Source organism: Eretmochelys imbricata, chromosome 1 (genome assembly GCF_965152235.1).
Source record: "Eretmochelys imbricata isolate rEreImb1 chromosome 1, rEreImb1.hap1, whole genome shotgun sequence".
NCBI lineage: Eukaryota > Metazoa > Chordata > Testudines > Cheloniidae > Eretmochelys > Eretmochelys imbricata.
In genome coordinates this window covers 215036539-215060799 of record NC_135572.1, presented here as the reverse complement: position 1 = coordinate 215060799, position 24261 = coordinate 215036539, and the positions used below count along the sequence as shown (strand labels likewise).

At 49.7% G+C, this 24261-nt stretch overlaps 1 protein-coding gene across 1 annotated transcript; it reads right to left on the bottom strand.

Annotated features, from left to right (window-relative positions):
* Positions 1–425: 425 nt before the first annotated feature.
* ZYX (zyxin) lies at positions 426–23438 on the bottom strand. The gene is made up of 10 exons (XM_077823616.1): positions 23249–23438; positions 16716–17002; positions 5395–5576; positions 4795–4905; positions 3771–4304; positions 3289–3433; positions 3015–3184; positions 2603–2781; positions 2262–2382; positions 426–2045 (listed from the first exon to the last, which is right to left on the bottom strand). Exons 2-10 carry the CDS (start codon positions 16978–16980, stop codon positions 1935–1937), a joined length of 1818 nt encoding a protein of 605 aa, XP_077679742.1. The 5' UTR covers positions 16981–17002; positions 23249–23438; the 3' UTR covers positions 426–1934.
* Positions 23439–24261: the final 823 nt, after the last annotated feature.

Here is a 24261-nt window from a genome sequence, read left to right as displayed (position 1 = left end):
GAGACAGTCCAGAGAACAAAAACAATTAGCCTAATCAAAAGTATGGAGGGCTTTAGGGTCAGATTTTTGAAAGGTACTAAGGCTCCTAGAGATGCTTCAACAGGAGTTACGTACCTAAGCAGATAAAACACCTGATTATCTGCATCAATATGTGCCTAAATACCTTTGATCTAAGGGCCAGATTTGCAGAGAGTTTGAGCTCTTCAGCTTACACAGTGTGAAGAGGAAGCGAATGACAGAGGGTGGGGGAAACCTAGCCCTTTTCATTGCCCATGCAAAGGCAGAATCCATAACCTTGGGGTTCAGGTGTGGAATGGGGAAGTGACCGGATCATTGCTGGGACAGCAATGCTATCTCATGGCTGTACGGTGGTGGAACATGGTGATTCTCGTGCACAAGGTTGGATTAACAGACCAAGGAGGAGATTTCAATTAAAAAACACCCAAAAACACTTTATTAGATGCACACAGTGGCTGGAAAGTACAGTATCCAAAATGCCAGTTCAGTCAGAGAGAGATTCCAGCCCAGAAAGAGGGGATCACCCTAGTGACAGGCAGAGCCAACAAGGACATTGCAATCTCACTGCAGCCTTCCCAGTAACAGTGAGCAACCCCTATTGGTACCTGAGGAGACATCCCTCCCACCTTGTGCTGGCAGTGAATCCTCATACCACACCCTGGGGCCATTCCCTACTGGGCACTGGCAGCCCCCACAATGAGCTCTAAGAGTCCTTTGTAAACACACAAATCCTTTGGATAGTTTGCTATGCCAAGCAACTGGGCCAAGCACCAAGGAAGACACTGAATGAAAGGAAATGGAGTAGACACCTTTTGGGAGACGAGGGGAGGAAGAGGGTCCCAAACCCAGCGAGATGCCCCTCTCCAGGCTGACTAGTTTATCTGGCAGGGAAAAATGTTAGACAGGATCAGCCAGCTGGTGAGATCTGACAGAGGCAGGAAAGCTATAACCTAGCACAGGGGTGGCCAACCTGTGGCTCCAGAATCACATGCAGCTCTTCAGAAGTTAATACGCAGCTCCTCGTATAGGCACCGACTCCAGGGCTGGAGCTACAGGTGCCAACTTCCCAATGTGGTGGCGTGTGCTCACTGCTCAACCCCTGGCTCTGCCCCAGGCCTTACCCCAATTCCACCCCTTCCCACCCCCTCCCCTGAGCCTATGCCCTCGCTCCTCCCACATGCCACAAAACAACTGATGGGGGGGGGAGGAGAGGTGCTGATTTGTGGCACTACTGGTGGGTGGGCGGTGAGGGAGCTCATGGGGGGCTGCTGACATATTACTGTGGCTCTTTGGCAGTGTACATTGGTAAACTCTGGCTCTTTCTCCGGCTCAGGTTGGTCACCCCTGACCTAGATTAACTCTTTCCAGCCCAGGGAGCAAGGCCACCCACCAAGTTCGGTCTCCACTCTTCTCATAAATACCTACATCTAGGAGCATGGGCATGAGAGGGAGACAGCAGAGAAAGGAGCGCTGAAGAGAAAGGCACTTCACCTCACAATGCCAAATACGTGTACTGCTCCGTGGAGTAAAGATACCTTTAGCCTCAGACAACCACTAGGTAGTTCTGCCTAGCTCTACCAGGTGGAGCTGAAGGAGTGAGAGAGCACAGGGCTGGAGAGGCCAGACTATTTAAATATCCATTCTAGAGCAATTTAGGGGAAACAGAGGAATCTCCCATACTCCCTAGTCTGGAATGCACTGTGGCCAGGAAAAGCGGGCATTGCAGAAGGGGATCCTGGCACGGAGGAGGGGATTAGGGGTGGTGATCCCTGTGTGAAGGAAGGACTGCTGCCAGGGTATCTGTAGGTAGGAATGTGCCCTGTGGGGCAAAGGGATTGGACCATTGAGAGCAGGGGAATGCAGGCCATTGGTATGGGGGAGGAGAGGTATCAGGGGCCCACCCCACTCCAAGCCCCTCAGCGCGCAGCTTTGGCACGAGTGGTGTGACACTTCATACACAGTACGTGACCATCCAGAGGGAAGCAGCCATTCTCATCTGCCTCAATAGACAAGGGCCTCTCACAGTCCTGGGGAGGAGAAGATGAATGAAGTTCAGTGACAACTAACACTAATGTGAATGAGATGGTGGGGGGGGGGGGGGGGGGGAGGAGAAGAGACAGATGCACATGGGGGACTCCCGTGGGAGGGTTAACAGGCTTGAGAACAGGACAATGCCATAGTGAGACATGACAGGAAATGGACATAGGGAAAACGGAGGGAGATTTGGAAGAGCGGCTGGTTACCTCGCACTTATAGCACTTCATATGGAAGTTCTTCTCCAAGGCCACCACACGCACGGTCTCATCCTTTCCGGGCTCTGGCATGATGGGCTCGGCACAGACTGAGCAGCGGGGGGCATACTTCCTGCAGCCCAGAGGAGAGGAGACACTGACAATAGCAGCCTTCCCAATGGGGATCCAGTCAAACAGTGCAGGAGAGCGGAGAGGCAGCCTGGTATGGAAGAGGGCCTCCCTGCAGCAAGGATGGTGGGGGGGGGGGGGGGGGAAGAGTGTGGCTCCCCTCTCTTGGGAGACTACCTACCTATGGGGCTGGCTCCTCCTCTGGCCAGAGGCCTCCTGCCTACCTGTGATAGTCATCCACACAGTGGGGCTGATTGGCCTGGTCCACAATGAAAGAGGCTCCCTCGAGTGGGGTCTGGCACACCACACAGGTGAAGCACTGGGGATGGTATGAGTTGCCTGTGGCTTTCAGCATCCGGTCTGTGATGGTTTGTTTGCAGACACTGCACTTCTCCAGGGTACCCTAGGGAGAGGAAAGAGCAAGTGAACCAGAGACAAGAGCCCAACCCAACAGTATCCCCAGGGTGGCACACTGGACAGGAGGGGCAGCCCTCCTTCAGGCAATTGAGGGAGGGGAGACTGGGGCAGGCCAACCACACAGGGCCCTGTGCCCACTGAGAGCACAGCAGCAACCCCATGCCCATTCCCCTTCCAGCACAGCAATGCCCCAACACCCTGGGCCCCTTCATCACTCACAGCATAGCAGTCCTCACAGAAGGGCTTCTCATCCACGTTGTAGAACTGCTGCCCCTGCAGCTGCTTCTCACACTTGAAGCAGGTGAAGCACTCCACATGGAAGAGATGGTCAAGAGCACGTACAGCCGGCTGAGTTCGGGACAAGGGCCTCCGGCAGAGGCCGCACAGCTCTGCCACAGGAGGGGGGAGAGGGTTAGAGAAGGGGGATAGCCACCACAACCCAGACTGTAATACCCAGCTTCTCCATGGGGGGACCTCACTTGCCAGCACCCACCAGAAGTGGAGGCTTCTGCATGGGGTGGGTGCTCCATATCCTTCATGAGTTTCTGGGTTAGCATCTCCAGCTCCTCCACCTCTTTCATGGTCAGTGAGGTGTTTCCCCTGGGGGACTCTGAACCAGTGCCCACAGGAGCCCTGTGCTGCAGAAAGGCAGAGGAAGACATTCAGTGCCAGAGAGCATTTACTGGGGGACAGGAGCCTCCCTCCCTCCATGTTTGCACCCCCTTCCCCACTGGCACAGTATCTCTCAGGAGCACCCTGCAATGCCTGCCCCCTTCCCTGGTATCTCTGGGGAACACCCTTCTCCACATACTGCCTGCCCCCTCCCCTCAAATAAGATACCGTGAAGGCTCTTCCTTAGCTGATCCCTCTCAGATAGGAGTACTAACTTTCCTCACATGGGGAGGGGGAGAAACAGCGTTCTCTCCAGACACACTCCCTGTCACAAGCTATCTGAAGTGTGGCTCTGCTCCTTACCATGTCCTGTGGGGCAGCAGGCTGTCCTGTGGGACATGGCTTCTCCTGCACCTGAGGTCTCTCCCGCTGCTGGGCATAGGTGAAACTGGGAGGCTGGGGCCTTGGGGCCAAGCCCATAGCTGAAGGGGCTGTGAATCGGGTCTGAGCAGGGGGTGGGGCAGTAAATCTCATGGAGTTTGTGGGGACCCCAGAAGCACTGGCAGCTGGTTTGGATCCAAATTTGGGGGAGCTGGCAACCGGGGATGGAGTAAATTTGGGGGCAGGCTGGCCTGAGGTAAGAAGGTGCGCAGATGGGGCTGGTGCTTTGGACTGCATTGCTGTGGGGTCTCTACGTTGCAGTGGGGCTGCCCAAGGTGCTGGTGCAGGGACCACATCCACTTCAGATGGTTTTGGCATGAAGCCTCCACTGGGTTTTGGGGTGAACTTAGGGGGGAAAGAAGCAGGAGCTAGGGGATCTTTAGGCACAGCCATGATTTCTATATGGCCTTTCGGGGCAGGAGGTGTTTCCAGGGGAGCTGTGGATCCTGGAGACGCCTGCAAGGAGAACAGATAGGGAGAACAGACAGCCAATCAGTATTATGAAGTGATAATCCACCATGCTTTGCAGGGAGTGTTAATGCACTTCAGTATAAGGTCCTTGGAGAGTCTGCATCACTGCTTGAGGCAATCCCCAACCTCAGACACACACTGAGCTCATCCACTCCCACAGACTGAGGGAAGGCTAGAGCTGCCCTTCTTTCTTCTCCCTGACTCCACACCCCACCTCATCTATCTGGCTAACCCTTCAATCCACTAAACATCCCTGACATCTCAGTTGCAGGACTGTTTTCCCCCCTTCCAGCTATGCTCCCTCTCCCTATGGTTTATCTATTCATTTCCTACTTCAGGAACAGCTCCAGCTACCCCTTCCCCCACCCCCACAATATCCCCATTCAGCCATCCCTTCTGACCCCACCTCACCCCTAGTGAAACCAGCCTACCACCCCTTCCCTTCAACATGATCCATCCAGAGAGCGCAATGTACCCTAGAGGGCAGCTCCACCCGGGATTTGAAGGGGTCATTCTTCTCCATGTCATCCAGCATTGAGGACAGTGAGTCAATCTCCAGATCAATGCTATTCATCTTCCCACGCACCTGTGTCATCAACCAATGGGGGAGGAAGGAGCAATAGGACATGTTACGTGACTCACCCCTATCAGGAACAGCTGCGAACCTGGGGTCATCCCTATCCAACCCCACAGTCCTCTGCTGCAATAGAATGCTGTGAGTCTTGGATCATAGCATAATCCTACAACTCATTTCGGTTGAGAGGCAAGCTGGAGGTGACGGTGGGGGTTAGGTGCATGCTGTAGGAGCACTGTGGGCAGTACGGAATGCAGGCCCAGACAGATGGTGCCACAGTAGTGACCTCTCCAGGAACAAAGCACTCTGAAAACACTGAGGAGGTGCCTGAAGTGAGAGAGCTTCTCTGCTCCCAGCATCTTCCCAGTGCTGAGGTGTGCGTGCAGAAATGTTGACTCAAGGCCACACAGCCCTGCCAAGTGCCTGTATGTGTTCAGAACAGAGGGAACTAGAGTGGCCCACCTAAGAAAAGAACCCCAGACTAGCCATGGCTATACTTACCTGTGGGGCAGGTACCCCAGTCACAAGCCCCTCATCAGCCATGGGGGGAGGGGGAGAAGGAAAAACCTCTTCTGGGGCTGGGGGGAAGGGCTCTTCGAATGGCGGTGGGGGTGGGGGGAAAGCACTGGTTGGGGAGATGACTGTCTCCTCTCCTGGAGGGGGCGGAGGTGGCAGTGGAAGTTCTGCAGGTAAGAACAAGGAAAAGAAAAAAAAGGACAGGTTTTGACCATGCTTCTCCAGCAACACTCAGACAGAAGATCCGAGAGCTTGTCAGACCAGAGACACAAGAACTGTGAAACTATGGGGTCTCTAACTCTCATCCCACAGGGACCACAACCCTCACGAGCTTGGCATCACACAGACTATTCCCCAACACATTTGCCAGTGCATAAAAGACAAACACAGCAATTGTGCACCTTGGAGAGTTACCATAGCATTTAATGTATTTTAGATGCAGACTAAGGTCAGAAGGGACAAACTGTGATCATCCAGTCTGATCTCCTGCACACTGTGATGGGGTGTGCATACCCCACACTGGGCCAGAAGGGATTAACACCACACTATGGGCGGATGAATGATCCAAGTGCTATGCCAGTATAAAAGGGAGCAGCCCAGTCTGGACTGACTGCTGGAGAGGGAGGACCTTGGTGGAGTCTCTAACTGGGAAGCCATCACAGCCCTTGCTTGCAGGAGCTAGAGATCTCAAGAACCAGACTGGATCTCTGTGGCCAATGAAGCCCCAGGGATTTACCTGGGCTGAAGAGCCCAAAGACCCTGATAGCCTATGGACTACAGCTTCAGAAAGCATGGCAGAAAGTGACTCAGGGAGGGTGAGCAAGTGATATCCCCACCTGTGTGAGGTCAGCATGTTTCGTTGGGATTCCCTGCTGACCCAGTGGTGGTCCACTTTGTCACTGGGTTGCGGTCTGGTGGAGTTGGGTGGGCCCAGGCCCCCCTACCTGGGCTGCCACACCCCTGGTAGCAGCCCCTTGGATAATGGCTGCTAGGCCATGCGACCCTGAACCCAAGGGCTGCTGCTTTCACTCTGGCTCTTGGACCTCTGTGTGGTGAGGTATGAGACAGTCAGGTAGACAGTAACCGCAGTGTCCACACACCCACTATCCACCCTGGCAGGGGAAGGGGTGTGCATATACCACCATGCATGTTTGCCCTTATTTAAATATCTCCCTTCCCAGCCATTTTGTCCTCTCTCCTCATTCTCCTGCACATGCTTCTCCAGTGCCTGATCCTCTCCCACTAGCAGGTGGCTTCCCATTTCCTCTCTTACTCCTACATAGCAGCTTCCATTAGGACAGGTTAGAGTGCCTATTCCTCATTTTCCAGTACCTTTTCAGGCACCCAGGCTTTTTGCAATGAAGAGCCTAGAAGGCTAAATAGATCAAGTCCAAGCAGATATGACCATATAACCTGCCAGCAAGTACATATGGATGACAGGTTTGGGAACCGGTGCATTAGACCAGTGATTGTCAACCCTAGCTACATGTACCCCGGGCGTATGCAGAAGTCTTCCCGGGAGTACATCAACTCCTCTAGATATTTGCCTAGTTTTACAACAGGCTACATAAAAAGCAATAGCAAAGTCAGTACAAACTAAAATTTCATACAATGAGTTGTTTATACTGCTCTATATACTATGTACTTACACTTCAGCATAATATTTATATTCCAGTTGATTTTCTAATCATATGGTAAAAATTAGAAAGCAAGCAATTTTTCAGTACTAGTGTGCTATGACTCTTATATTTGTGTCATTTTGTTAAGCAGGCAGTTTAAGTGAGGTGAAACTTGGGGGTACACAAGACAAATCAGACTCCTGAAAGGGGTACAATAGTCTGGAAAGATAGAGAGCCACTGCATTAGGCTATCTGGCCCATCACACAAACCAGACACTAGGGTGCTGTTGTAGGCAGCTATTCTTTTTCTGGTAGCTGAAAGAAACATTGACTTTGGGGTTAAAGTTTTCCATGCCTGGTCTCCACAAGGCCTTGAGAAACTTACCAGACACCTTCTTGACAGAGGTAGAGAAGAAAGAGGAAGGGACCCATAAGTCCAGGGATCATCTGGTGAAAAATTCCATTCCCCTCCAGTTGTTGAGGTTCTTATGAGGCAGATGTCCTCAAGCCAGCAGAGCTCAGATAAACCTGTACCCTCTTCTCCTCCCCACCTTCTACAAGAGAATAGAACTCTCCTTGCATTCTCTCCTCCCCTCAACCCAAAGCTACAAAGGCTTCTGGCTCCTGCTAGGAAAGGGAAGGCATCCACTATTATATCCCTTACCCGAAATCCACTGTGTCTATTGCTGCTTATAGTTACCCCTGACTAGCAGCATGAAATTGACCTGATTATTGTCCATTCCACTGCTGGATACAGAACTCTGAGCAGGAGCAGCAGAAGTGAAACTTTCTAGCCTTGTTGGTTTTGACTTGCTGCTGCTTGGGGAAGTTAGACTCAACCATCAGCAATATGCTGGATCACATTTGAGAGGTTCTCTTCAAAACTACAAGGGATAGGATACACCTTTTCTTAAGATTTCCTTTTAGCCAAGGTGCACCGTGAATTTGGTTTCAGAGTAGCAGCCGTGTTAGTCTGTATTCGCAAAAAGAAAAAGGAGGACTTGTGGCACCTTAGAGACTAACATTTATTTGAGCATAAGCTTCCGTGAGCTACAGCTCACTGAATTTCCACTGAATGCATCCGATGAAGTGAGCTGTAGCTCACGAAAGCTCATGCTCAAATAAATGTTAGTCTCTAAGGTGCCACAAGTACTCCTTTTCTCTTTTCGTGAATTTGGTGTTATGCAGACTTGCTCTCAAGCCGCTCTCATTCTCCAAATTTCTGCCTTCATTTAAAAAAAAAAAAATAAGTTTAACTGTTATGGTTGCAAAGAAAACCATGAAGATGTGATACAAACATAACCATAGCAGCATGGTCTGCTCGAGTTTACAGAGAGCCCAAAACAAGAACTCAGGGATGTGGGCGCTGCCCATTCACCTAAGCCAGGGGTGGCCAACCTGTGGCTCCGGAACCACACGCGGCTCCGTGTCTAGGCACCGACTCCAGGGCTGGAGCTACAGGCGCCAACTTTCCAATGGGCCGGGGGTGCTCACTGCTCAACCCCTGGCTCTGCCACAGGCCCTGCCACAGACCCTGCCCCCGCCCCACCCCTGAATCTGCAGTGCCCTTGCTTCTCCCTTCTACCATCCCAAAGGCTCCTGCTTGCCATGAAACAGTTAATCGGGAGGTGCGGGGAGGTGCTGATTAGGGGCTGCTGATGTATTACTGTGGCTCTTTGGCAACGAACATTGCCAAAATTCTGGCTCCTTTTCAGCCTCAGGTTGGCCAACCCTGATCTAAGCATCTGTTAAAGTATCAATCGGTATTGAAGTTAACTGTCACGGTTAGCTCTTTCACTGCTCAAAGTATGTAAAAAACAAAAGGATCTACTCTGAGTGACAAGCTCATTTTGGCACCACAAGTTAGTAGATACCATTTGTTTTTTCCCCTCCCTGTTCAAGGGCTAGATTGTCGGGCTCAACGGGTAGTGATCAATGGCTCCATGTCTAGTTGGCAGCCGGTATCAAGTGGAGTGCCCCAGGGGTCGGTCCTGGGGCCGGTTTTGTTCAATATCTTCATAAATGATCTGGAGAATGGTGTGGATTGCACTCTCAGCAAATTTGCGGACGATACTAAACTGGGAGGAGTGGTAGATATGCTGGAGGGGAGGGATAGGATACAGAAGGACCTAGACAAATTGGAGGATTGGGCCAAAAGAAATCTGATTAGGTTCAATAAGGATAAGTGCAGGGTCCTGCACTTAGGACGGAAGAATCCAATGCACCGCTACAGACTAGGGACCGAATGGCTAGGCAGCAGTTCTGCGGAAAAGGACCTAGGGGTGACAGTGGACGAGAAGCTGGATATGAGTCAGCAGTGTGCCCTTGTTCCAAGAAGGCCAATGGCATTTTGGGATGTATAAGTAGGGGCATAGCGAGCAGATCGAGGGACGTGATCGTCCCCCTCTATTCGACATTGGTGAGGCCTCATCTGGAGTACTGTGTCCAGTTTTGGGCCCCACACTACAAGAAGGATGTGGATAAATTGGAGAGAGTCCAGTGAAGGGCAACAAAAATGATTAGGGGTCTAGAACACATGACTTATGAGGAGAGGCTGAGGGAACTGGGATTGTTTAGCCTGCAGAAGAGAAGAATGAGGGGGGATTTGATAGCTGCTTTCAACTACCTGAAAGGGGGTTCCAAAGAGGATGGCTCTAGACTGTTCTCAATGGTAGCAGATGACAGAACGAGGAGTAATGGTCTCAAGTTGCAGTGGGGGAGGTTTAGGTTGGATATTAGGAAAAACTTTCACTAAGAGGGTGGTGAAACACTGGAATGCGTTACCTAGGGAGGTGGTAGAATCTCCTTCCTTAGAGGTTTTTAAGGTCAGGCTTGACAAAGCCCTGGCTGGGATGATTTAACTGGGAATTGGTCCTGCTTCGAGCAGGGGGTTGGACTAGATGACCTTCAGGGGTCCCTTCCAACCCTGATATTCTATGATTCTATGACCCACTGCACCCAGAAGAGCTCATGGAAGGAGCCAGGTACCAAAAGCCCAGTGGAACACGTGATCGTATTCTGAACATCTGCATAGTCTATTGCTAGAACCATCTCATTTTCTCCTCAAGTGGGCAGAGCTTATTTTTGTAGCTAGAGCATGAGAAAGTACCACCACCTTCACCCCGAACCTGCAATTTGACCCCCAACTCAGGGAAAGCTTCCTGCTTGCCACCAACAAATGGAATTTTCAAACCTTGGTTTCTGCATGCCTGCACACACCGCCCCCGCAACTGAACGGAAAGTTCAAGCAAAGTCCATTTAGCTGTTTCAACTGGAGAAGGAAAGATAATGCTGGAAGATTGAATGCAAAAAGAAAATAGTTGCTCAAACACCACAAAGCAGTTTGCAAAATGGAACCAAGATCTGCCAGGATGGTAGGTGCAGTACCAGGACAGATTATGAATTAGCCACCAAAATGGCTTCATACCATTATTCATAAAGGATTAATTGGTTAGTTACTGCACCTACACTAGCTTGATCTTAATCCTAAATAGTAGATATGAGAGAATTCTTATAGCAATATTTACTTGCCATGTTGCATAGAAGCAGCATTTTCTCTTCCCATTTAACATTATACTACTAGTGTTTGTGTACTACTAGTTGAGTCTGTCTGTGCAGCATGGCTGAGTTTCATAGACTTTAAGGCCAGAAGAGACCATCAAATCATCTAGTCTGACCTCCTCTATAAAAACAGGCCACAGAAGTTGATACAGTTAACACTGCATTACTTGATTTTGTATTTAGTTTCCACATTAACATGGCATTTTCTCTTTACTCTCTCTCCATAAACACAAAGGCAGTGTCTCTCCACAATTAAGCTTCAAAATTCACAAAACCAATCTGCATGAAGTCTGTCTTTGGCCTCTTGCCCTTAGACTTTTGTTGCAAGTTTTTGAGTGAATCAGAGAGGAAATTTATAGATAGGGAAGTTACGTGAAAAAAGCTTCCTAGAATATCAGGATTGAAAGGGACTTCAGGAGGTCATTTAGTCCAACCCCCTGCTCAAAGCAGGACCAATCCCCAACTAAATCATCCCAGCCAGGGCTTTGTCAAGCCTGACCTTAAAAACCTCTAAGGAAGGTGATTCCACCACCTCCCTAGGTAACCCATTCCAGTGCTTCACCACCCTCCTAGTGAAAACGTTTTTCCTAATGTCCAACCTAAACCTCCCCCACTGCACCTTGAGACCATTACTCCTCGTTCTGTCATCTGCTACCATTGAGAACAGTCTAGATCCATCCTCTTTGGAACCCCTCCCCACTCTTCAGGTAGTTGAAAGCAGCTATCAAATCCCCCTTCATTCTTCTCTTCCACAGAAGAAATAATCCCAGTTCCCTCAACCTCTCCTCATAAGTCATGTGCTCCAGGCCCCTAATTACTTTTGTTGCCCTCCATTGGACTCTTTACAAGAAGGATGTGGAAAAATTGGAGTGTGGGGTGCAAAACTGGACACAGTACTCCAGATGAGGCCTGACCAATGTCGAACAGAGGGGAATGATTATGTCCCTCGATCTGCTGGCAATGCCCCTACTTATACAGCCCAAAATGCCATTAGCCTTATTGGCAACAAGGGCACACTGTTGACTCATATCCAGCTTCTCACCCACTGTAACCCTTACGTCCTTTTCCGCAGAACTGCTGCCGAGCCATTCGATCCCTAGTCTGCAGCAGTGCATGGGATTCTTCCGTCCTAAGTTCAGAACACTGCACTTGTCCTTTTTGAACCTCAGATTTCTTTTGGCCCAATCCTCTAATTTGTCTAGGGCCCTCTGTATCCTATCCCTACCCTCCAGCATATCTACAACTCCTCCCAGTTTAGTGTCATCTGAAAACTTGCTGAGGGTGCAATCCATGCCATCTTCCAGACAATTAATGAAGATTTTGAACAAAACCGGTCCCAGGACCGACCCTTGGGGCACTCCGCTTGATACCAGCTGCCAACTAGACATGGAGCCATTGATCAATACCCGTTGATCAATACCCGACGATCTAGCCAACTTTCTATCCACCTTATAGTCCATTCATCTAGCCCATACTTCTTTAACTTGCTGGCAAGAATACTGTGGGAGATTGTGTCAAAAGCTTTGCTAAAGTCAAGGAATAGCACATTCACTGCTTTTTCATCCACAGAGCCAGTTATCTCATCACAGAAGGCAATTAAGTCATTCCTGACTAACCTGTCCTTGGCAAATCCATGCTCAATGTTCCTGACCACTTTCCTCTCCTTCAAGTGCTTCAGAATTGATCCCTTGAGGATCTGCTCCATGATTTTTCCAGGGACTCAGGTGAGGCTGACTGGCCTGTAGCTCCCCATATCCTCCTTCCTTTTTTCAGGATAGGCAATGCATTAGCCTTTCTCCAGTGGTCCGGGACCTCCCCCGATCACCATGAGTTTTCAAAGATAATGGCCAATGGCTCTGCAATCACATCCGCCAACTCCTTTAGCACCCTCAGATGCAGAGCATCCGGTCCCGTGGACTTGTGCTCGTCCAGCTTTTCTAAATTGTCCCAAACCACTTTTCTCTCCACAGAGGGCTGGTCACCTCCTCCCCATGCTGTGGTGCCCAGTGCAGCAGTCTGGGAGCTGACCTTGTTCGTGAAGACAGAGGCAAAAAAAAGCATTGAGTACATTAGCTTTTTCCACATCCTCTGTCACCAGGTTGCCTCCCTCATTCAGTAAGGGGCCCACACTTTCCTTGACTTTCTTCTTGTTGCTAACATACCTGTAGAAACCCTTCACATCTCTTGCTAGCTGCAACTCCAAGTGTCATTTGGCCTTCCTGATTTCACTCCTGTATGCCTGAGCAATATTTGTATATTCCGCGCTGGTCATTTGTCCAATCTTCCACTTCTTGTAAGAGTCATTTTTGTGTTTAAGATCAGCAAGGATTTCACTGTTAAGCCAAGCTGGTCGCCTGCCATATTTACTATTCTTTCTACACATCGGGATGGTTTGTTCCTGTAACCTCAATAAGGATTCTTTAAAATACAGCCAGCTCTCCTGGACTCCTTTCCCCCTCATGTTATTCTCCCAGGGGATCCTGCCCATCAGTTCCCTAAGGGAATCAAAGTCTGCTTTTCTGAAGTCCAGGGTCCATATTCTGCTGCTCTCCTTTCTTCCCTGTGTCAGGATCCTGACCTCGACTATCTCATGGTCACTGCCTCCCAGATTCCCATCCACTTTTGCTTCCCCTACTAATTCTTCCCAGTTTGTGAGCAGCAGGTCAAGAAGAGCTCTGCCCCTAGTTGGTTCCTCCAGCACTTGCACCAGGAAATTGTCCCCTACACTTTCCAAGAACTTCCTGGATTGTCTGTGCACTGCTGTATTGCTCTCCCAGCAGATATCAGGGTGATTGAAGTCTCCCATGTGAACCAGGGCCTGTGATCTAGTAACTTCTGTTAGATGCCAGAAGAAAGCCTTGTCCAGCTCATCCCCCTGGCTTGGTGGTCTATTGCAGACTCCCACCACGACATCACCCTTGTTGCTCACACTTCTAAACTTAATCCAGACACACAGGTTTTTCTGCAGTTTCATACCAGAGCTCTGAGCAGTCATACTGTTCTTACATACAGTGCAACTCCCCCACCTTTTCTGCCCTGCCTGTCCTTCCTGAACAGTTTATATCCATCCATGACAGTACTCCAGTCACGTGAGTTATCCCACCAAGTCTCCGTTATGCCAATCACATCATAATTCCTTGACTCTGCCAGGACTTCCAGTTCTCCCTGCTTGTTTCCCAGGCTTCTTGCATTTGTGTATAGGCACTTGAGATAACTTGCTGTTTGTCCTGCTTTCTTAGTATGAGGCAGGAGCCCTCCCCTCATGCGCGCTCCTGCTCGTGCTTCCTCCTGGTATCCCACTTCCCCACTTACCTCAGGGCTTTGGTCTCCTTCCCCCGGTGAACCTAGTTTAAAGCCCTCCTCACTAGGTTAGCCAGCCTGCTTGCAAAGATGCTCTCCCCTCTCTTCGTTAGGTGGAGCCCAATCCTCTCCAGACTCTTAAGGTCTGGAGAGTATTGGGTGTTTTATAATCACCCTGCCATTTTCAAGCAGCCATCTTGTTTGGACAGGAACACAGACATCTAGTGGCCAAAGAGAAAGCTGGAAGCCAGCAATACGCAAGATCTAGTCCCAGCCTTGTCACAATAGGTGGGCCCTAACAAGGCAGCTTTGGATTTATACAGCTCCTTTCCAAGGACTCACTATGTGATTTACAAACAGCCAGACTCCAGAAAAAGGGAGTTTCACAGTCCACGGAGTGGATATCCCTGTTTCCCAACTGGGGAAAAAGGGTCTGAAGCAGTGCCTTGTCCAAGTGTGCCCATGGCAGAAGTGGGAACACAAAGGTCTCTAGACTCCCAGTTCAGAGATTAATAAATAAAGCCACGTTGCCTATTATGAAAGTCATTTTACCTTTCAGCATCAGTTTCCTCCTCAGTAAAACGGGGAGAACAGCTACCTCACAAAGCAGTACTAAGGATTCAAGTCTATCCAATCTTCATGTTTGTGCAGAATTTTGAACACACTGAAATATGACTCCACAGCAGAGAAATGGATAGATAAGAATATATATAGTGAGCACCCGTCTTCACTGAAGTTAGAGTAGTGTTTTTAAAAAAGTTTTAACCAGTCCAATTAAAAGTCCCCTTCCTGCTCAGGTTTTGCTGTTTAGTGTCACAATTTTCACTAGTTCTCTAGGTCACCAGAGTCTCCTAAGCTAGACAGGGCCTGAATTCCCAGACAAAAGAAATAAGCACGGAGGGAGAGAAGAGGGAGAAACAAACAACAAAAAACCTTCCATATTTTCCCCAGAGGGAAAGCATTTCAGGCCTCCTTTATCCCCTATAAAGTAACAAAGAAAGGGTACAAAGCTCATTTTTCACCACGCTCTGCAGGTCTACTTTAAAAATGTAACCTTGAGTTTCCCAGCATGTACCACCCTTTAAAAAAAATACAATATTCTGTTCAAGTTCTTCCCTCCCCACAGCCTGAGCCCAGGGCTATAGTACTGCATCAGGAACATAACCCAATGAAGTAGCATCTGATATAGACAACAGCTCAACCACCATCTATCCAGCCACCTCCATGCAGCAAAGCACCACCGTGGGGCATTGAGATCACTACTTACTCAGAAGGAAGAAAGCACATCCCCAATTTTCTTATCCTCCCATTAAGCAACTGCCCCATTCTACTCCTACTTAGTATTCACAACTGGACAACACCACAGCTTCCTAAAGCTGGATGAAGAGCAGCTACAGGATACCAACCTAATGTTTCCCAATGTAGTCAGTGTCTTTTACTGCAATGACAGACCACACACTGCAAGCCATCATCTCCACAGACATTCTGAGCTGGCTGCAGCACACAACTTGCATATACCTAAGAGATACCGAAGCCACAGAGGGCTGAATTCAGGAACAGGGACTGAGCATTTCAGTAGGGCAAATTAACAGAAGAAACTCAGAAGGCAAGAGAAAAAGTTCCTCATCTCAGTTCCTCATTCTGACTACCAATGAAAAGCTAGTGGGGGGGCCTAATCCTGCTCTCATTTTACCAGTGGAGTACAGTCAGGAACAGCACTGAAGTCAATGCAGATACACTGCCAAAAAATGGAGGGGGGGCGGGGGGGCAGCGCGCACAGCAAGTTTTCCCATTACCACCTATCTCCTCTGTGGCTGTGTGTCTTAACCATGAATTAAAGATGGTGTTAGAACATCAGTTAGGCTGCCTGCTAGACTAACTTGGCCAGCTAGCGGACATTAAAGTTGACATTATCTTGTCTACACTACCTTTTAGAAGATGGTGGCTAACATCACACCACCTATCCTAGTCGAGACAAACCCAGTGACACTGTGGTGATATACAGGGATGTCAAGAAGGAGAATGTGGGTAGTAAGGATACTCCTAGTGGCTTGTGCTGGCCAGGTCTAGCATGGGGGCTAAATCACCAGGTGGTCTTAGAGGAGTGGAAAGGGCCCCAACAGGGATCAAAAGCTAAAGTAAAAGCTATATTTGCACCAGAACCCTGCCCAGAAAAGAAACACAAACAACAACAACAACAACAAATACCACACACACCCCACAAGAGAAAACAAAACCCAGGGAGGCAAACCGCTACGTCTCACTTCCTGTTTATGGCAGCTCCCATCTGTCCCTGCAACTACTCCACCCACTCAGGCAGGGTATGCACAATGGTGAAATGGCAGGAAGTGAGTGAGACCAAAGGGGAAGAGCTTTCACAATCTGAGACAAGCTACAGAGTGAGGTAAGGGATGAATCACAGATATGGAAGACAGTGTGAGCCATCCCACAGTGAGCCAAGCTGGGGGATTCTTCCCTGCAATATAACTGCCCCCTACACTGATATTTATGGTATTCCTACAGACTCTGGTGAGAGACCAGAATCTCTCCGCCCCCTTTCCTCTTGGGGAGGAAGATGCTATGCATGCCTAGATCAAAGTGATCAGAATAGTTTCCTCCTGTTTCCCCCCCCCCCCCCAAACACACACACCCCTTTTAGCTCGCTCTGGAGTCCTGCCACCCTCCCAGTGTGAGCACCCATCTATTCTTCGTAGCAAGTTGCTTATTCATTGTTTAGACCAGGCACAGACCATATGCACTGAGAACGCAAGAATGCACATAAGCTCCCACAGATGGAGAAAGTAATAAGTTATGGATATCACATACCTTCAGCAAGCAAAGGTGCTGCAGCTGGTGGGATCTCCCCCACTTTCCCTATCCGAGCACATTGGGCACCAGCCCCAGAAGGCTGGGGCAGTGGCAGATCTGAGGCACTCCCAGGTACAGCACCCCCAGCCTTGAATGGATTCATTTTGGGCTTAGGGGCAACCACTGGTGCAAACTTCTTCTGCGGGTTGTAGAAAGTTGGGGTGGAAATATTGATGCTGACTGTGGAAGTCATGCGAGTCCCCGGGCTACCAGATGATGCCATCTTGCTGCTGGCTGCTCAGCACCTGGGGGCCAGGAGGAGAGTGGAGACACAGACATGAGATCAGACATGACCCTGCAAGGGAAAACAAATCTGGAGAAAGGCATAGCAGGAAACAGAATTGGAGGGTGGGTGCACCTGAGTGAGATTTGAGGGACATGAGTAGAGCTTGGATGCCCCCAGGACTGGGAGACAAATATGTTTTGAAGTAAGAAATACTGTCTAACCCAGAGGCAAACCCTTAACAAGTGCTTCTCCCTGGGATGCAGGGGAGAAACAACTGGCCAAAGCACCAATAAACTCTCTCCACCTTCAGCCCTTTGCTGAATGGGATTAACAAACATGGAGGGGTCGGGGGGGGGGGAGGCAGTAATTATAAACTGAAAGAAGGACAAAGCTGGGATCAATGCAGAAGAGAACTGCTCGAGAAGCCAGCCTTCTGCAGATGGCTCAGATCCCCACACCTCAGACTGAAGCCCCCCCCCCCCCCCCCACCAAGAGGCAGCTTTAGCATCTCTCACATCACACCACCACCCATAAGCTCGGGGCTTCAGGAGGGTGTGTCACCACTGCATCCCCACCAACTCTGTCTGTCCACCTCTCCCAATCCTCTCCTCACAACCCCACCCCCATCCTTTTACCTGTAGACCCTCAGCCCTCTCTGGTCAGTGGGGAAGCTCCGACAGCTGCAGCACAAGCAGAACAAAGGGAAGCCTGGGCAATTCCATAAGGTCACACATTCCCCAGCCAAGCCCTTTGTCTTGCTGTCATTTCTGTCTTGCTGTCCCTTCCTGTCATTGTAGCAATAAGCAAGAGCTCCTACAGCATCCTCAATGGCCGCAACGGCTGCCTGCCCTGCCCCCGCCCCTTCCTGCAGGAAGCAGCTCCTGGATCCAGCCAGCCTCACTAACACATTCCTAGAGTCATTCCCTCCCAGCCCCTGCTGTATAGAGCAGGAGCGAGCAAACTTTTTGGCCTGAGGACCACATTGGTTTCCAAAATTGTATAGAGGGCCGGTTAGGGGAGGCGGTGTCTCCCCAAACAGCCAGGCCCCTGGCCTGGCCCCTGCCTCCTATCAGACCCCCCCTTCCCCCCCACTCCAACGGCTCCCCCAGGGCTCCTGCCCCACCAAACCCCCCTGCTCCCTGACCACCCCGGACACCCCACCCCTGACTGCCCCCTGCCACCCCATCCAACCCCCCCATTCCTGACTGCCCCCCCCCAGAACTTCTGCCCCATCCAACCCCCCTGTTCCCTGCCCTTGTCCGCCACAACCCCTATCCACACCCCCCAAACTCCCCTGCCCTCTATCCAACCCCCACTCCCCCCTTACCGTGCTGCCTGGAAGCCGGTGGCTTGCGGCGCTACAGCCGCGCCACCCAGAGCACCGGGTCAGGCCGTGGCTCTGCAACTGCGCTGCCCGGCCGCCCAGGGCATTGTGCCAGTGGCTTGGCGCAGAGGCTGCAGGGGAGGGGGGAACAGCAGGGGAGGGGCCGGGGACTAGCCTCCCGGGCTAGGAGCTCAGGGGCCAGGCAGAAGGGTTCCACGGGCCATAGTTTGCCCACCTCTGGTATAGATGCTGCCCTAAAGCCAGCCCATCCATGGCCTGGCCTCAGGGTGCAGCATAGCACAGCACAGCACGCAGCACTTTCCTGTTTGCCGCAGAATATGCTCACAGGTCCATCCTACCAAAGGTGTCTTCCTAGGGTCTAGCTCAGTGGTTCTCAAACTTTTGTACTGGTGACCCCTTTCACATAGCAAGCTTCCAAGTGCAACCCCCCTCTTATAAATTAAAAATACTTTTATATATTTAACACCATTATAAATGCCAGAGGCAAAGCAGGGTTCCCAGCAAGGTTGATACCTCGCAACCCCGCTGAAGGGTCCCGACCCCTAGTTTGAGAATCCCTGGTCTAGCTAGGGTACAGCAAGCTGCATATTTCCACTCCCAGGATCAGGGCCCAGCCATGTCCTGAAAAGCGAGTTCTCTAAGGCTTGTATGTGGCGAACTTGGAACTCCCTGAAACACTCCCCATCTCCTGCCCCATCCTCCCCCCACCCCCAAACCACCACTCATGTTGCCCTCAGGATGTTTCCAAACTCACAACAGCCAGGAGCTATTGACAATCTCCTGATAAGAGCCCAGATGTCTAAGATTTCTCCCCATGCTGGTATCCAGGCCAGAGAGGCACTAAGTTTATCATGCTGACCGCACACAGTAATGCTCCCAACGGTAGAGAGGCAAGTATGCCAGCATTTGGACTTAGTTTGTTTTGAACAACATTCTTCTACAGTGCCTGCTGCTGCACTGTCAGCATGGATGATGATGGGCTGCTGTAACAACAGGACGTCCTCCTGCAGCTATTCCACAGTGCTGCTATCACTGAGGAGACATACGTGGGCCACTTACCCATACAAGTTCTCGAAGTTGTGGGGTACTCTGATACCTCAGATACTGTATTTGAGTTAGTTGTTATATTGGAACCAATCCTCACCAGCCCTCCCTCTCCCCTCCACCCCCTATATCATACTTACATCCAGCTGAGGGTCAGGGAGGGAAGAATCATCATCAGCATTGACTAAGGGCAAATCTATACTGGCAATGTTAAAGCCATGTTAAAGCACTACCCCGAGCAAGAAAGTTGCAGTGCTGTAAAGTGCCAATGTAGACAAGCCCTAAGTGTCTGAAACCACAAGACCTTATTTTTCCCCCAAGGTCAGGCACTGGGCATATCAACCATCCATAAGGGTGCTGGGGAGTAGATTACCAAATGTTAAGCCCAGAAGGGGCCTTACCATCTGTCAAGGTTCCTTCCCCCCTCTGAACTCTAGGGTACAGATGTGCGGACCTGCATGAAAAACCCCCTAAGCTTATTTTTACCAGCTTAGGTTAAAACTTCCAAGGTACAAACTATTTTACCTTTTGACCCTGGACCTTATTGCTGCCACCACCAAGCATTTAACAAATATAACAGGGAAAGAGCCCACTTGGAAATGTCTTTCCCCCGAAAATCCTCCCAAACCCTACACCCCCTTTCCTGGGGAAGGATTGATAAAAATCCTCGCCAATTTGCATAGGTGAGCACAGACCTAAACCCTTGGATCTTAAGAACAATGAAACAACCACCAGGTTCTTAAAAGAAGAATTTTAATTGAAGTAAAAGAATCACCTCTGTAAAATCAGGATGGTAAATACCTTACAAGGTAATCAGATTCAAAACAGAGAATCCCTCTAGGCAAAACCTTAAGTTACAAAAAGACACAAACAGGAATATACATTCCATTCAGCACAACTTATTTTATCAGCCATTTAAACAAAACAGAATCTAACACATATCTAACTAGATTGCTTACTGACTTTTTAAAGGAGTTCTGACCTGCATTCCTGCTCTGGTCCCAGCAAAAGCAACACATAGACAGAGCTAACCCTTTGTTGCCGCCCCGCCAGCTTTGAAAGTATCTTGTCTCCTCATTGGTAATTTTGGTCAGGTGCCAGCAAGGTTATCTTAGCTTCTTAACCCTTTACAGGTGAAAGTTTTTCCTTTGGCCAAGAGGGATTTAAAGATGTTTACCCTTCTCTTTATATTTATGACACCATCATTATTGGGACCTTCCGCATAACAGATCATAGACTCTCACCCAGTGATTCTGCTTCTAACTAATTTCCACTTGAGCTAAGACATATCATTTTGAAAGATATCCAGTCTTCATTTAAAGACACCAAGTGATGGTGAATACACCATGTACTCTGGTAAACTGTTCCAATGGTTAATTACCAGCCACTGGGTCTTGTTATGCCTTTACGGGCTAGTTTAAAGTGTCCTCCGACATGAAAAATCCTCTCCCCTTGTCGGCACTTGAAGATGACATCCTACTCACCTCATGATCATACTCTATAATGGGGCTGGTCTTTATAGAGATGGATTGTGGGACATCTGCTGCTTCATGCAGATACCTTAGTTTCATTACCAGCAGCTGTTCCCATCTCCCTGACCCCAGAGCAGTCCTTTTCCCCATATACTCTCTCTAGCCCAAAGCCTCTCTCTCCTCACAGCAGCCTCCCTCCTACAGCTGCCCCTGTCTGTCCCAAGTTCTGCTTAAAAAACAGCATGAAGGCATATCTTCTGTTTGTCCACCAGCCACCCTATAGCCTAGAGGGAAGGGAAAACGGAGATGCCAGGGACTGGCCTTCCTCTCCTCCCCCTATCCATGCTATGGTTCCGCCACAGTTCTACTGGTATCCATCAATCCTGACCTGCAGCTCCCCGATTATGAAATGTGCATTAACAGGGTCCTGTTATTCAAGCATACCAAAAAAAAAAAAAAGTACTGAGGGTGTGTCACTAGGCAAGCCTGAGCCTAAATTAGTTATCAGACCTCCCCCAAAGAAAGATATTTCCTGACATCTACATCAATGAGAAGATGTAGCCACAGATCCATATAGCCGTAGAGGCTAATGACACCAAAGCCTCAAGCAAGGGCTATGTATGACCTGTCTCTACTGATTAGGGGCAGAAATTGAGATTTAGATCCTTTCACTGGCCATAGTTGCACTGGTTACATGAAAGCAATCCATTTTAAGGCATCACAGACTGCTCTGTTTTCTATGCAAGTGCTGTAGACCCCTGACCTAAACCATACCTACTCAGTGACCCACCAACTCTGGGAAGGGAAACTAACCAACTCTTTCTTAGGCTTCTGCCTCCATGGGCCAGTCTCCAGTGCATCCCACTCTCAAGTAGGGAAGGGAACATGGAAAGAGACCCACCCTAACATCCTCCAAAATTATTCCTTCCCTATGAAGCAGCGGTTCGTGACCCTATTTTTATGGTGTCGCCAGGGCTGGCTTAGACTTGCTGGGGCCCGGGCCAAAGCCCAAGCCCAAGCACACAGGGCTGAAGCTGCAGCCTGAGGGCTTTAGCCCTGGGTGGTAGGGCTCAGGTTATAAGTCCCATGCCTAGGGCTGAAGCCCTTGGGTTTTGAAACTCAGGTGGGCTCAGGCTTCAGTTTCCCCATCCTGGGGTCGTGTAGTAATTTTTGATGTCAGAAGGGGGTCACAGTGCAATGAAGTTTGAGAAACCCTGCTATGTAGGATATCAATTCAGACCAAGCAGGAAGTATTGGGTGGGAGGAGGGGGGGTAATGTTTTAGAATTGCCACAATCCAGTAACTCTGGCAACTGCACCCACAGAGTCACAGGCCTCCTCCAAATGGAAAGTGGAGAAAGGGGATGTGCTATTAAAAATATGAAGTGAAAGAATCAAGCTGATTTACAAAAAACCCAAAAACTGAAGGATTTTGTTTTGTTTTTAATTAAACAAAGAGCCACATGCATTTCCACCCCTTCAAACTCTGGTTAATCCTGCAAAGTTTGCTTGGTTGGCAAAAAAAGTTACAAAGCCCCAGCAACAAAGTCATTTATTTTTCAAGCAGCTGGTGTTTCCCTGTTCAACCACCACCCCCATTCTTTTGCCCAGTGACCCCCACTTCCCTTCCCCCACCAGTAAATTCATTCCAGTCACTAAACCCTGCATGTAAATTGTAATCAAGAATCGGACCGGGGAAAGGGGAACTTTCAAAGCTACGAGCCAGGCCTGGAGTGAATCTGTAACACACACATAACTAAATACCGCCCCCCGGTCTTCCTCTCTGCACAGCAGGAAAGGAACATGCAAACATATTTCAGACTCCAGGCAGTCACAAATTTGCAGGCACAAGTATCTTCAGATCCCCGCCCAGGAAGGCAGAGGAGAAATGAAGCAGTTCCCAAAAGTGTTACGGGTTCTTTCCCCACCTAAACACATCTGGAAAAGGCTCTAGAGCGGGTCTCACACACACTAGAAGAATGTCTCAACTCAAACCAGCCAGCGGAGCCCCTTCTCCTCCCCCCTCCCCCCATTGCTAAACCTTTACAAAGGAAAGGAGGCGACTTGGAAGATATTTCATTTTGATGGGGAGGGGAGGAACGTACCCAACTAAAAGTTGGCAAGTAGTTTGTCAGGCTTTCAAAAATTTGAGGCTCCCACGGAAAATAAGTCGGGGACACAGACACGTCAAACCCATAAATTTAACACTAAATACGGTCCCAAGCTGTGCAACCAGCATAAACCACAAAACACAACAGCAAGTTCAGCCTCTCATCCGCCGTGGGTGTGGTAGGAAATTGGGGGGTGGGGTTCCCTGATCAACAAACATGCATTTAGTTTCTGAGCATAAAGCTACAATAAAACTAATAAACTTCTCCAAGGGGAGCGTGGGGGAGAGGACTCACCTTTGGGGAGAAGTTCAGGAAGAGAAGGGTGGCGTCCCTTGGACTAAAAGTTTGCTGCTGCTTGTAAAGTCTCTAGTGCTGCTGGAACACAAGCCCAGCTTCACTCCTTCCTCCCCGTAGCTGAGCGTCCTGCTCTCTCTGCCCCCTGCGCTCCACTCTGGACTTGCTTCAGTTTCATGTCTGCCAAAAAGGGGAGGGGGGAGGAAGAGGAGTGGCTCTAGGTAGAGTTACCAGGCCTAAGGACTTCCCTCACATCTAGCAAAAAGGCCTCGCCCAAGCGAAGCTGTTTGACCATAAAAGGAGAGAGGCTATGTGAACAGCTGAGCTCACTCACCAGGGAATGTGGCAATGAGGTAACGGGGGAGGATGAATTCACTAGACAGGGCTGTTGGGGGGAAAACAGCAACTCTCCCACTCTTAAAATCAGCATCTCATTATCTTTCCCCCTTTCTCTCTGTGTTTTCAAGGGATGGAGGTGTTAGTTTTCTGTCCTATTGCTGCTTATGGAAGGCCCATATTTCATACCCTTTCTGCTTTCTTTCTATTCCTGGATTTTCTCTTCCCCCCGAGATTTGCCAGGCCTCTTAATCCTGCTTCCCAGCCCCTTCCAATCCACTCCTGTCTTCTTCCCCCTAGCCCCCAGCTCAGTCAAAGCCCCTCAGTTTAGGCTTCCCCCTGCTGGCTTGTGTTTTATCTCTTGCTCCAGAATGGGAACTGCCTCCTTCTTTTTCAGCAGCTGGTGTTTTCCCTGTGTCAACCCCCACCCCATTCCTTCACCCAGTGACCCCCACTTTTCCCTCACCCACCAGTGACTTCATTTCCACTAAACCCTACATGTAAGGAGAAACTTGGCAGTTCTGGTGAGTCAGGGTCCCTCTCAGTCTCTTCCCCACCCCCTCCCCACAGCAACCAGCTGCAAGAGAATGTGACTCAGACTTTCCCAATCCTACAGGCACTGTTTTTTTAAAAAAACAACCAAACCCACAATACTGCAAGTAATGTAATTCCTCATT

Bases quoted from the DNA above. Each gene is read 5' to 3' on its own strand.
- ZYX (XM_077823616.1), bottom strand. From the start codon at position 16,980: ATGGCATCATCTGGTAGCCCGGGGACTCGCATGACTTCCACAGTCAGC. The intron at 2,383-2,602 runs GTAGGCAGGAGG...TCTGGGCTGCAG, and splicing joins TGTGTGGATGACTATCACAG to GAAGTATGCCCCCCGCTGCT. The intron at 2,046-2,261 runs GTAACCAGCCGC...TCTCCTCCCCAG, and splicing joins TGAAGTGCTATAAGTGCGAG to GACTGTGAGAGGCCCTTGTC.